This window comes from Ptiloglossa arizonensis, unplaced genomic scaffold (genome assembly GCF_051014685.1).
Source record: "Ptiloglossa arizonensis isolate GNS036 unplaced genomic scaffold, iyPtiAriz1_principal scaffold0077, whole genome shotgun sequence".
NCBI lineage: Eukaryota > Metazoa > Arthropoda > Insecta > Hymenoptera > Colletidae > Ptiloglossa > Ptiloglossa arizonensis.
In genome coordinates, this window is record NW_027478447.1 from 837937 (window position 1) to 854349 (window position 16413).

General features: G+C 37.2%; 1 protein-coding gene across 1 annotated transcript; it reads left to right on the forward strand.

The window, feature by feature from the left end:
• The first annotated feature begins 283 nt into the window (after window positions 1-283).
• LOC143154518 (uncharacterized) lies at window positions 284-2566 on the forward strand. The gene has a single exon (XM_076326583.1). The coding sequence runs from the start codon at window positions 284-286 to the stop codon at window positions 2564-2566; it is 2283 nt and encodes a 760-aa protein (XP_076182698.1).
• The last annotated feature ends 13847 nt before the right edge of the window (window positions 2567-16413 follow it).

The following is a 16413-nucleotide window of genomic DNA, read 5'->3' on the forward strand; positions in this document are numbered from 1 at the left end:
CCAGTAAGGCGCTGTGCGTGAGGACAACGCTCACCACCCCCCTGGACGTGAAGGCAGCAAGCGACGGGCATCATCGAGGGTTGCTACACCCAAACTTGGACCACAGCGACGAGGAGACAACCGAAGGGGGCAGCATCCAGGACGGCATCAGCCCTAGGATCCGGACAGCACGAACAACGAGTATTCTGCAGGACGGTCTACGGAAGCCGCCTGAAGCCGCCAATCCACTCCTCTTGTCCGTGAGTCACTTATTGTTTTCAATCTGTGTGTTGATCGTGTAAAGATGGAGTCCGTAAAATCACTTGTTCTCGAACGAAGGCATGTGAAGTCTAGGTTGACTAGTTTCGGAAAGTTTGTCGAGTCAGCAGATGTTCACGCAAATTTAGCCGTTTTCGAAAAACGCGTTCAGTCGAATCAGTGCCTTCTCGAGAAATTTGAGTCTATACAATCGCAGATAGACACGTCCTTAATGGACACTCCGCAAGCGGAAGCACAGGTAGACGAGCGCGAGCAGTTTGAGGAGAAATACTTCAATATTATGGCCGTCGCCGAAAAACGAATAATAGAGGTTCGCGGTCAAGCGGCGCCTAGCACGGCGTCGGCCACCTCCGACAGACAGGTACCGTCCGATCCTCATCCGGCGGCGCAGTTACCTGTCGTACAATTGCCAATCTTTACCGGAGATTGTGGGCAATGGATTCGGTTTCGGGACACCTTTCTCTCCTTAGTCCACAGTTCGGACAAGTTGTCTGCTATTGACCGTTTCAACTACCTGACGACTTCGTTATCGGGTGCTGCGGCACGAACAATTGAATCATTTAGCGTGTCAGCAGCCAATTATGAATTAGCTTGGGCGCGGCTTAGGGAAAAATACGACGACCCTAGGCTATTAGTGAACCATCATATTCAGTCCCTCCTAGAGATCGAACCGACTAGGCGACAGGATGGTAAATCACTCAGTGAGTTCGCGGATAGGGCAGTTAACAACATGCGTGCTCTTGGGTCACTGTTGGAGCCCGCGGGCCACCTTGATGCTGTTGTTAATGCGGCACTCGCGAAAAGGTTAGATGTAGATTCCCGTGATGAATGGGAGAGGCGAGCCATGGGTTCGAAGACGCTGCCCACGTTTCACGAGTTCGTCGGATTCATTGAGCAACGATCTCAATACCTTCTTCATAAGGATGCGAGTAACATTCCAAGTTCCTTACCGAACGCGAAGACAGTAATTAGGAAATCGCGTGAAGTAGTGGATAGAACGTTCTCCCCAGTGTCGCACGTCGCTAGTAAGGCTAGAAAATGCGTAGTGTGCACTGGTGATCATTTCTTGAACAATTGCTTAAAGTGGAAAGCCATGTCCGTTTCTGAACGGCGTGCAATAGCAAAACAGGCGCGGGTGTGTTACAACTGTTTGGCTCCCGGTCATGGAGTCAAAACGTGCACACGAAGAACGTGCCTAAGGTGTGATAAGAAGCACCACACCTTATTACATAAGGAGGAGTCGGATCCCGAGGAACGCGAGGTAGAATCGGATCCTCCCACCGTGTCATTTCACAGCTCAAGCGCGGCACAACCCAGGACCCAGTACACCGTCCTTTCCACGGCGGTCGTCGTCGTCATAGGGAAAGGAGGGAACAGGTACAAATGTCGCGCTTTGTTAGATTCGGGTTCGCAAGCAAATTTCGTGAGTAGGGAATTTTGCGAGCGGGCCGGCCTGCCGTGTCAGGCATTCGAATATATGGTAGGCGCGTTGGGGCGCGTCAAAGGCACCGTCCGGTCTACTACCCAGGTAAAGATGGAATCCAGTAGTAGAAACTTCAAGGCAAACCTGGAGTGCCTAGTAATAAAATCAATCACGGATAGGCTACCCAACATGCCGTTGGAAAAGGCAAACATTCCCACACCCTACGGAATAAAGCCCGCTGACCCAGAGTTCGGAGTCCCGGGGAACGTAGATCTACTTATAGGCGCCGGCCTATTCTGGGAGCTCCTGTGTGTCGGACAGATAAGGGTGGGAACCAGCCACCTTCTGTGGCAAAAGACACGACTCGGGTGGGTACTAGGTGGGAGCCTACAGTGGCCCGTTTCGAAAGGTAAAGTCAAGCTTGCTTCCGGATTGCACGCAATCACCACTGCGAAATTAGAGGCAGCGGTTTCGCGTTCCGGGAAGGTAAAGAAGTTCGACAACGGCGGGCGCGTGAGCGACAGTGGTCGCACCGAGAAACGTTTAAAGGGGAACGCGACGCGCAATAGAAATGGCCGGTTCGTGGCCGCGATACCACGCAATGAACGAATCGAGGAACTCGGTGGGTCTCTCGCTCAGGCAGAACGACGATTTGTGAATCTGAAAAGGCGAACCGTTTCCGAGATGAGATACGGGAAATCTCCGCGTTGCGTGTCCTGCGGCGTGTGCCGTCTCCCAGCCTGGGCGCCGAGTTGCGCGGGTCCTCCGACGTTTCGGAACAGGCATACGGAGCGGCCATCTGCCCGTGTTCGGGAACGCAACAAAGACGTGGGCCTCTCGAATGGTATGCGCGAGGTCGCGGATAACTCTTCTAAAAACAATTAGCTTGTTGATTCGACGCGAGCCTGTGCGACTGTTGCCCGGATGGTAACAGACCCTCGCGTCCCCCACAGAAAAACACTGGCTTACATTCGTTAGACGCGCAACTCAAAGGGTTGCGCGATTGTGTCACGTGCTTCAAGGGCAAATCCCAGCAGCGAACAGTCTCAAATGGGGATTCGGCCTGCCGCACGGGTGAGTCCGGTTCGTGTTTTCGCTACCTGCGGTGTAGGCGATGCCGGACCCTTTCTGGTCATTGACCGCGGACGTTTCCGCACCTCGAGAAAGGCTTACCTGTGCCTATTTATTGCTGCCAAGGCGACGCACCTGGGTTTTATTGTTGACGTCTCGCGCGCATAAGGACTGGGCAACCACAGACTGACCGTCGAGGAATTATACACGATTCTCACGCAGGTTGAAGCATATCTTAACCCCATCCTTTATCACCCGAGCCGTCGGACTTGCATCCTTTTGACTCCCGGGCACTTCTTGAGTGGAGAGGCACTGACGGCGTTTGGCCGAGGTTGATCTGACGCGTGTTCGGCTTAATCGGTTAAATAGATTTCAGCTGTTGCAGCAAGGCTCCGCCATCTTTGGAAGCGATGGCAGCAGGAATATTTAAATGGACTACAGCAGCGGCAGAACTGGCGGCTTGGAACACGCAGTCACCCGAGGGTCGGGACGAGGGTCCCCGATCAAGGAAGACAACCTGCCTCCAAGGAAATGTGCTCTGAGGCGCAGCTCGGAGCTGCAACCCCGCCAGGATGGCGTCACGCGAGTGGTCTCTCCTCGGACGGCCAGTGGATCATTGACGAGACCACTCACGAGGATTTGCGTGCTGCCTAGGGCGCAGGAAGAAGAGACTTCTGTCGCAGTCAAGTGAAGAAGAGACTTCTGTCGCAGTCAAGTGAAGAAGAGACTTCTGTCGCAGTCAAGTGAAGAAGAGACTTCTGTCGCAGTCAAGTGAAGAAGAGACTTCTGTCGCAGTCAAGTGAAGAAGAGACTTCTGTCGCAGTCAAGTGAAGAAGAGACTTCTGTCGCAGTCAAGTGAAGAAGAGACTTCAGTCGCAGTCAAGCGAAGAAGAGCATGCGCAGTCAATTGATCGCGATGCGTGTGTTTAAAAACTGTATTTTAGTCGTTTAGCAACAATAACCAATAGGCGATATAGCATAAGTCGCATTAGGTTACTTTGATTTAGTTGAACTCGAGTAGTTCAAGGTGGGCGGTATGTAGAGGCTTGCAGCTGCGGTTTATGGCGGGACCGTGCTTCGAGTTTGTTAGAGAAATTGTCCACATGGCTACGGCACGGGCCTGTCACCGAGGGTCAGTTTATTTGTTGTTCGACTCGAGGCACGGAGCAAGTGATGGCTATTTCCCGTCATAAAACACTGCAGGCACTTGGACAGGGACCCTCTGCATCGCCTGGCACGCGAGGCCCTAGCGCCGTTTGTTGCATCATTCAAGATGCTGGAAAATTTAGCCCAGGCCTGCGGGGGTTTGGACACCCTGTCTACGTCGCGACGCCCCCACCTAAGCCCCATAGCGATGGGCATGTCCTAGATTCGGCGGGACTAGGACCCGTCGTAATTGGTCAGGCATTCGTCGCCACCCACCCTTAATTCAAGGGAGTAGGGCGAACCGAGGCGACGTTTGCACTGACCCAAGAAATCTTAGATTAGTTGCACAGAATACCACCAAGACAATAGAACCAAGGGTCGACGACTAGAGTGTACAGAGTATCGCCAAGGGCTTACAACCAAGGCGTACAGAGTACAGCTAAGAGATCACGGTTAGAGTTTTGGCCTGAACGCACGGATTGACGTGTGAAGCTTCCGGCGTTAGTTCCCACAAAGAACTTGCACTCCTCGAGGGAATTACCAGCAATCCCTCGAGCCTCCACGGAATCTTGGACCTTCGAGGAAGTTCGGCGGCCGACTTGTGCATCCAGTGAGGCGCCGTGTGTGAGGACAACGCTCAACACCCCCCTGGACGTGAGAGCAGCAAGCGGCGGAGACCTCGAAGGCGGCATTACAACCTCCATCGGTCCAGCCTAGTGGACAACGATCAACAACAGTTAGTCCTTCCAACGGGAAGGTGGTCCTTCGAGTCATCTATAGTCGGCACCCATCGTGCAAACACATTCAATGCTCGAAAGATCCTCGAGATCTACCACGAGCAACTACAATATATGTTATACGTTATTCGTTATACGGTATACGTTAAACGTTGTACGTTATACGTTATACGTTATACGTTATACGTTATACGTTGTACGGTATACGTTATACGTTATACGTTATACGCTATACGTTATACGTTAAACGTTGTACGTTATACGTTATACGTCATACGTTATACGTTATACGTTATGCGTTATACGTTCTACGTTATACGTTATACGTTAAACGTTGTACGTTATACGTTATACGTTATTCGTTATACGGTATACGTTAAACGTTGTACGTTATACGTTATACGTTATACGTTATACGTTATACGTTGTACGGTATACGTTATACGTTATACGTTATACGCTATACGTTATACGTTAAACGTTGTACGTTATACGTTATACGTCATACGTTATACGTTATACGTTATGCGTTATACGTTCTACGTTATACGTTATACGTTAAACGTTGTACGTTATACGTTATACGTTATACGTTATACGTTATACGTTATACGTTATACGTTATACGTTATACGTTATACGTTATACCTTATACGTTATACGTTATACGTTATACGTTATACATTATACGTTGTACGTTGAACGTTGTACGTTATACGTTATACGTTATACGTTATACGTTATACGTTATACGTTATACGTTATACGTTATACGTTATACGTTATACGTTATACGTTATACGACATACGTTATACGTTATACGTTATACGTTATACGTTATACGTTATACGTTATACGTTATACGTTATACGTTATACGTTATGCGTTATAGGATATACGTTATACGTTATACGTTGTACGTTATACGTTATACGTTGTACGTTATACGTTCTAAGTTATACGTTATACGTTAAACGTTGTACGTTATACGTTATACGTCATACGTTATACGTTATACGTTATACGTTATACGTTCTACGTTATACGTTATACGTTATACGTTATACGTTATACGTTATACGTTATACGTTATACGTTATACGTTATACGTTATACGTTATACGTTATACGTTATACGTTATACGTTATACGTTATATCTTATACGTTATACGTTATGCGTTATAGGATATACGTTATACGTTATACGTTGTACGTTATACGTTATACGTTGTACGTTAAACGTTCTACGTTATACGTTATACGTTAAACGTTGTACGTTATACGTTATACGTTATACGTTATACGTTATACGTTATACGTTATACGTTATACGTTATACGTTATACGTTATACGTTATACGTTATACGTTATAGGATATACGTAATACGTTATACGTTGTACGTTATACGTTATACGTTATACGTTATACGTTAAACGTTATAAGTTAAACGTTGTACGTTATACGTTATACGTTATACGTTATACGTTATACGTTATACGTTATACGTTATACGTTATACGTTATACGTTATACGTTATATCTTATACGTTATACGTTATGCGTTATAGGATATACGTTATACGTTATACGTTGTACGTTATACGTTATACGTTGTACGTTAAACGTTCTACGTTATACGTTATACGTTAAACGTTGTACGTTATACGTTATACGTTATACGTTATACGTTATACGTTATACGTTATACGTTATACGTTATACGTTATACGTTATACGTTATACGTTATACCTTATACGTTATACGTTATACGTTATACGTTATACGTTATACGTTATACGTTATACGACATACGTTATACGTTATACGTTATACGTTATACGTTATACGTTATACGTTATACGTTATACGTTATACGTTATACGTTATGCGTTATAGGATATACGTTATACGTTATACGTTGTACGTTATACGTTATACGTTGTACGTTATACGTTCTAAGTTATACGTTATACGTTAAACGTTGTACGTTATACGTTATACGTCATACGTTATACGTTATACGTTATACGTTATACGTTCTACGTTATACGTTATACGTTATACGTTATACGTTATACGTTATACGTTATACGTTATACGTTATACGTTATACGTTATACGTTATACGTTATACGTTATACGTTATACGTTATACGTTATATCTTATACGTTATACGTTATGCGTTATAGGATATACGTTATACGTTATACGTTGTACGTTATACGTTATACGTTGTACGTTAAACGTTCTACGTTATACGTTATACGTTAAACGTTGTACGTTATACGTTATACGTTATACGTTATACGTTATACGTTATACGTTATACGTTATACGTTATACGTTATACGTTATACGTTATACGTTATACCTTATACGTTATACGTTATACGTTATACGTTATACGTTATACGTTATACGTTATACGTTATACGTTATACATTATACGTTATACGTTATACGTTATACGTTATATCTTATACGTTATACGTTATGCGTTATAGGATATACGTTATACGTTATACGTTGTACGTTATACGTTATACGTTGTACGTTAAACGTTCTACGTTATACGTTATACGTTAATCGTTGTACGTTATACGTTACACGTCATACGTTATACGTTATACGTTATACGTTATACGTTATACGTTATACGTTATACGTTATACGTTATACGTTATACGTTATACGTTATACGTTATACGTTACACGTTATACGTTATACGTTATACGTTATACGTTATACGTTATACGTTATACGTTATACGTTATACGTTATGCGTTATAGGATATACGTTATACGTTATACGTTGTACGTTATGCGTTATACGTTGTACGTTATACGTTCTAAGTTATACGTTATACGTTAAACGTTGTACGTTATACGTTATACCTTATACGTTATACGTTATACGTTATACGTTATACGTTATACGTTATACGTTATACGTTATACGTTATACGTTATACGTTATACGTTATACGTTATACGTTATACGTTATACATCATACGTTATACGTTATACGTTATACGTTATACGTTATACGTTATACGTTATGCGTTATAGGATATACGTTATACGTTATACGTTGTACGTTATACGTTATACGTTGTACGTTATACGTTCTACGTTATACGTTATACGTTAAACGTTGTACGTTATACGTTATACGTCATACGTTATGCGTTATACGTTATACGTTATACGTTATAAGTTATACGTTATACGTTATACGTTATACGTTATACGTTATACGTTATACGTTATACGTTATACGTTATACGTTATACGTTAAACGTTGTACGTTATACGTTATACGTTATACGTTATACGTTATACGTTATACGTTATGCGTTATACGTTATACGTTATACGTTATACGTTCTAAGTTATACGTTATACGTTATACGTTATACGTTATTCGTTATACGTTTGACGCTGTACGTTATACGTTATACGTTATACGTTATACGTTATACGTTATACGTTATACGTTATACGTTATACGTTATACGTTATACGATATACGTTATACGTTATACGTTATACGTTATACGTTATACGTTATACGTTATACATTATACGTTATACGTTATACGTTATGCGTTATAGGATATACCTCATACGTTATACGTTGTACGTTATACGTTATACGTTATGCGTTATACGTCATGCGATATACGTTATACGTTATACGTTATACGTTATACGTTATACATTATACGTTATACGTTATACGTTATACGTTATACGTTATACGTTATACGTTATACGTTATACGTTATACGTTATACGTTATACATTATACGTTATACGTTATACGTTATACGTTATACGTTATACGTTATTCTATATACGACATACGTTATACGTTACACGTTATACGTTATACGTTATACGTTATACGTTATACGTTATACGTTATACGTTATACGTTATATGTTATACGTTATGCGTTATAGGATATAGGTTATACGTTATACGTTGTACGTTATACGTTATACGTTGTACGTTATACGTTCTACGTTCTACGTTATACGTTATACGTTGTACGTTATACGTTATACGTCATCCGTTATACGTTATACGTTATACGTTATACGTTATACGTTATACGTTATACGTTATACGTTACACGTTATACGTTATACGTTATACGTTATACGTTATACGTTATACGTTATACGTTATACGTTATACGTTATACGTTATACGTTATACGTTATACGTTATGCGTTATAGGATATACGTTATACGTTATAAGTTGTACGTTATACGTTATACGTTGTACGTTATACGTTCTACGTTATACGTTATAAGTTAAACGTTGTACGTTATACGTTATACGTCATACGTTATACGTTATACGTTATACGTTATACGTTATACGTTATATGTTATACGTTATGCGTTATAGGATATAGGTTATACGTTATACGTTGTACGTTATACGTTATACGTTGTACGTTATACGTTCTACGTTCTACGTTATACGTTATACGTTGTACGTTATACGTTATACGTCATCCGTTATACGTTATACGTTATACGTTATACGTTATACGTTATACGTTATACGTTATACGTTACACGTTATACGTTATACGTTATACGTTATACGTTATACGTTATACGTTATACGTTATACGTTATACGATATACGTAATATGTAATACGTCATACGTTTTACGTTAATCGTTATACGTTATACGTTATACGCTATACGTTATACGTTATACGTTATACGTTATACGTTATACGTTATACGTTATACGTTATACGTTATACGTTATGCGTTATACGTTATACGTTATACGTTATACGTTATACGTTATACGTTTTACGTTATACGTTATACGTTATACGTTATACGTTAGACGTTGTACGTTATACGTTATACGTTATACGTTATACGCTATACGTTATACGTTATACGTTATACGTTATACGTTATACGTTATACGTTATACGTTATACGTTATACGTTATACGTTATGCGTTATAGGATATACGTTATACGTTATACGTTGTACGTTATACGTTATACGTTATATGTTATACGTCATGCGATATATGTTATACGTTATTCGTTATACGGTATACGTTAAACGTTGTACGTTATACGTTATACGTTATACGTTATACGTTATACGTTGTACGGTATACGTTATACGTTATACGTTATACGCTATACGTTATACGTTAAACGTTGTACGTTATACGTTATACGTCATACGCTATACGTTATACGTTATGCGTTATACGTTCTACGTTATACGTTATACGTTAAACGTTGTACGTTATACGTTATACGTTATTCGTTATACGGTATACGTTAAACGTTGTACGTTATACGTTATACGTTATACGTTATACGTTATACGTTGTACGGTATACGTTATACGTTATACGTTATACGCTATACGTTATACGTTAAACGTTGTACGTTATACGTTATACGTTATACGTTATACGTTATACGTTATACGCTATACGTTATACGTTAAACGTTGTACGTTATACGTTATACGTCATACGTTATACGTTATACGTTATGCGTTATACGTTCTACGTTATACGTTATACGTTAAACGTTGTACGTTATACGTTATACGTTATACGTTATACGTTATACGTTATACGTTATACGTTATACGTTATACGTTATACCTTATACGTTATACGTTATACGTTATACGTTATACATTATACGTTGTACGTTGAACGTTGTACGTTATACGTTATACGTTATACGTTATACGTTATACGTTATACGTTATACGTTATACGTTATACGTTATACGTTATACGTTATACGTTATACGTTATACGACATACGTTATACGTTATACGTTATACGTTATACGTTATACGTTATACGTTATACGTTATACGTTACACGTTACACGTTATACGTTATACGTTATACGTTATACGTTATACGTTATACGTTATACGTTATACGTTATACGTTATACGTTATACGTTATACGTTATACGTTATGCGTTATAGGATATACGTTATACGTTATACGTTGTACGTTATACGTTATACGTTATATGTTATACGTCATGCGATATATGTTATACGTTATTCGTTATACGGTATACGTTAAACGTTGTACGTTATACGTTATACGTTATACGTTATACGTTATACGTTATACGTTATAAGTAATACGTTATACGTTATACGTTATGCGTTATACGTTATACGTTATACGTTATACGTTATACGTTATACGTTATACGTTATACGTTATACGTTATACGTTATACGTTATACGTTATACGTTATACGTTATACGTTATACGTTATACGTTATACGTTATACGTTATACGTTATACGTTATACGCTATACGTTATACCTTATACGTTATACGTTATGCGTTATAGGATATACGTTATACGTTATACGTTGTACGTTATACGTTATACGTTGTACGTTATACGTTCTACGTTCTACGTTATACGTTAAACGTTGTACGTTATACGTTATACGTCATACGTTATACGTTATACGTTATACGTTATACGTTCTACGTTATACGTTATACGTTAAACGTTGTACGTTATACGTTATACGTTATACGTTATACGTTTTACGTTATACGTTATGCGTTATACGTTATACGTTATACGTTATACGTTATACGTTATACGTTATACGTTATACGTTATACGTTATACGATATACGTAATATTTAATACGTCATACGTTTTACGTTAATCGTTATACGTTATACGTTATACGCTATACGTTATACGTTATACGTTATACGTTATACGTTATACGTTATACGTTATACGTTATACGTTATGCGTTATACGTTATACGTTATACGTTATACGTTATACGTTATACGTTGTACGTTATACGTTATACGTTATACGTTATACGTTAGACGTTGTACGTTATACGTTATACGTTATACGTTATACGCTATACGTTATACGTTATACGTTATACGTTGTACGTTATACGTTATACGTTATACGTTATACGTTATACGTTATACGTTATACGTTATACGTTATACGTTACACGTTATACGTTACACGTTATACGTTATACGTTATACGTTATACGTTATACGTTATACGTTATACGTTATACGTTATACGTTATACGTTATACGTTATGCGTTATAGGATATACGTTATACGTTATACGTTGTACGTTATACGTTATACGTTATATGTTATACGTCATGCGATATATGTTATACGTTATTCGTTATACGGTATACGTTAAACGTTGTACGTTATACGTTATACGTTATACGTTATACGTTATACGTTGTACGGTATACGTTATACGTTATACGTTATACGCTATACGTTATACGTTAAACGTTGTACGTTATACGTTATACGTCATACGTTATACGTTATACGTTATGCGTTATACGTTCTACGTTATACGTTATACGTTAAACGTTGTACGTTATACGTTATACGTTATTCGTTATACGGTATACGTTAAAAGTTGTACGTTATACGTTATACGTTATACGTTATACGTTATACGTTGTACGGTATACGTTATACGTTATACGTTATACGCTATACGTTATACGTTAAACGTTGTACGTTATACGTTATACGTCATACGTTATACGTTATACGTTATGCGTTATACGTTCTACGTTATACGTTATACGTTAAACGTTGTACGTTATACGTTATACGTTATACGTTATACGTTATACGTTATACGTTATACGTTATACGTTATACGTTATACCTTATACGTTATACGTTATACGTTATACGTTATACATTATACGTTGTACGTTGAACGTTGTACGTTATACGTTATACGTTATACGTTATACGTTATACGTTATACGTTATACGTTATACGTTATACGTTATACGTTATACGTTATACGTTATACGTTATACGACATACGTTATACGTTATACGTTATACGTTATACGTTATACGTTATACGTTATACGTTATACGTTATACATTATACGTTATGCGTTATAGGATATACGTTATACGTTATACGTTGTACGTTATACGTTATACGTTGTACGTTATACGTTCTAAGTTATACGTTATACGTTAAACGTTGTACGTTATACGTTATACGTCATACGTTATACGTTATACGTTATACGTTATACGTTCTACGTTATACGTTATACGTTATACGTTATACGTTATACGTTATACGTTATACGTTATACGTTATACGTTATACGTTATACGTTATACGTTATACGTTATACGTTATACGTTATACGTTATATCTTATACGTTATACGTTATGCGTTATAGGATATACGTTATACGTTATACGTTGTACGTTATACGTTATACGTTGTACGTTAAACGTTCTACGTTATACGTTATACGTTAAACGTTGTACGTTATACGTTATACGTTATACGTTATACGTTATACGTTATACGTTATACGTTATACGTTATACGTTATACGTTATACGTTATACGTTATATCTTATACGTTATACGTTATACGTTATACGTTATACGTTATACGTTATACGTTATACGTTATACGTTATACGTTATGCGTTATAGGATATACGTTATACGTTATACGTTGTACGTTATACGTTATACGTTGTACGTTATACGTTCTACGTTATACGTTATAAGTTAAACGTTGTACGTTATACGTTATACGTTATACGTTATACGTTATACGTTATACGTTATACGTTATACGTTATACGTTATACGTTATACGTTATACGTTATACGTTATACGTTATACGTTATACGTTATACGTTATATCTTATACGTTATACGTTATGCGTTATAGGATATACGTTATACGTTATACGTTGTACGTTATACGTTATACGTTGTACGTTAAACGTTCTACGTTATACGTTCTACGTTAAACGTTGTACGTTATACGTTATACGTTATACGTTATACGTTATACGTTATACGTTATACGTTATACGTTATACGTTATACGTTATACCTTATACGTTATACGTTATACGTTATACGTTATACATTATACGTTGTACGTTGAACGTTGTACGTTATACGTTATACGTTATACGTTATACGTTATACGTTATACGTTATACGTTATACGTTATACGTTATACGTTATACGTTATACGTTATACGTTATACGTTATACGACATACGTTATACGTTATACGTTATACGTTATACGTTATACGTTATACGTTATACGTTATACGTTATACGTTATACGTTATGCGTTATAGGATATACGTTATACGTTATACGTTGTACGTTATACGTTATACGTTGTACGTTATACGTTCTAAGTTATACGTTATACGTTAAACGTTGTACGTTATACGTTATACGTCATACGTTATACGTTATACGTTATACGTTATACGTTCTACGTTATACGTTATACGTTATACGTTATACGTTATACGTTATACGTTATACGTTATACGTTATACGTTATACGTTATACGTTATACGTTATACGTTATACGTTATACGTTATACGTTATATCTTATACGTTATACGTTATGCGTTATAGGATATACGTTATACGTTATACGTTGTACGTTATACGTTATACGTTGTACGTTAAACGTTCTACGTTATACGTTATACGTTAAACGTTGTACGTTATACGTTATACGTTATACGTTATACGTTATACGTTATACGTTATACGTTATACGTTATACGTTATATGTTATACGTTATACGTTATACCTTATACGTTATACGTTATACGTTATACGTTATACGTTATACGTTATACGTTATACGTTATACGTTATACGTTATACGTTATACGTTATACGTTATACGTTATACGTTATATCTTATACGTTATACGTTATGCGTTATAGGATATACGTTATACGTTATACGTTGTACGTTATACGTTATACGTTGTACGTTAAACGTTCTACGTTATACGTTATACGTTAATCGTTGTACGTTATACGTTACACGTCATACGTTATACGTTATACGTTATACGTTATACGTTATACGTTATACGTTATACGTTATACGTTATACGTTATACGTTATACGTTATACGTTATACGTTATACGTTACACGTTATACGTTATACGTTATACGTTATACGTTATACGTTATACGTTATACGTTATACGTTATACGTTATGCGTTATAGGATATACGTTATACGTTATACGTTGTACGTTATGCGTTATACGTTGTACGTTATACGTTCTAAGTTATACGTTATACGTTAAACGTTGAACGTTATACGTTATACCTTATACGTTATACGTTATACGTTATACGTTATACGTTATACGTTATACGTTATACGTTATACGTTATACGTTATACGTTATACGTTATACGTTATACGTTATACGTTATACATCATACGTTATACGTTATACGTTATACGTTATACGTTATACGTTATACGTTATGCGTTATAGGATATACGTTATACGTTATACGTTGTACGTTATACGTTATACGTTGTACGTTATACGTTCTACGTTATACGTTATACGTTAAACGTTGTACGTTATACGTTATACGTCATACGTTATGCGTTATACGTTATACGTTATACGTTATAAGTTATACGTTATACGTTATTCGTTATACGTTATACGTTATACGTTATACGTTATACGTTATACGTTATACGTTATACGTTAAACGTTGTACGTTATACGTTATACGTTATACGTTATACGTTATACGTTATACGTTATGCGTTATACGTTATACGTTATACGTTATACGTTCTAAGTTATACGTTATACGTTATACGTTATACGTTATTCGTTATACGTTAGACGCTGTACGTTATACGTTATACGTTATACGTTATACGTTATACGTTATACGTTATACGTTATACGTTATACGTTATACGTTATACGTTATACGATATACGTTATACGTTATACGTTATACGTTATACGTTATACGTTATACGTTATACATTATACGTTATACGTTATACGTTATGCGTTATAGGATATACCTCATACGTTATACGTTGTACGTTATACGTTATACGTTATGCGTTATACGTCATGCGATATACGTTATACGTTATACGTTATACGTTATACGTTATACATTATACGTTATACGTTATACGTTATACGTTATACGTTATACGTTATACGTTATACGTTATACGTTATACGTTATACGTTATACATTATACGTTATACGTTATACGTTATACGTTATACGTTATACGTTATTCTATATACGACATACGTTATACGTTATACGTTATACGTTATACGTTATACGTTATACGTTATACGTTATACGTTATACGTTATACGTTATATGTTATACGTTATGCGTTATAGGATATAGGTTATACGTTATACGTTGTACGTTATACGTTATACGTTGTACGTTATACGTTCTACGTTCTACGTTATACGTTATACGTTGTACGTTATACGTTATACGTCATCCGTTATACGTTATACGTTATACGTTATACGTTATACGTTATACGTTATACGTTATACGTTACACGTTATACGTTATACGTTATACGTTATACGTTATACGTTATACGTTATACGTTATACGTTATACGTTATACGTTATACGTTATACGTTATACGTTATGCGTTATAGGATATACGTTATACGTTATAAGTTGTACGTTATACGTTATACGTTGTACGTTATACGTTCTACGTTATACGTTATAAGTTAAACGTTGTACGTTATACGTTATACGTCATACGTTATACGTTATACGTTATACGTTATACGTTATACGTTATACGTTATAC

Excerpts from the sequence above, each read along its gene's own strand:
- LOC143154518 (XM_076326583.1), top strand. The coding sequence starts at position 284 with ATGGAGTCCGTAAAATCACTTGTTCTCGAACGAAGGCATGTGAAGTCT.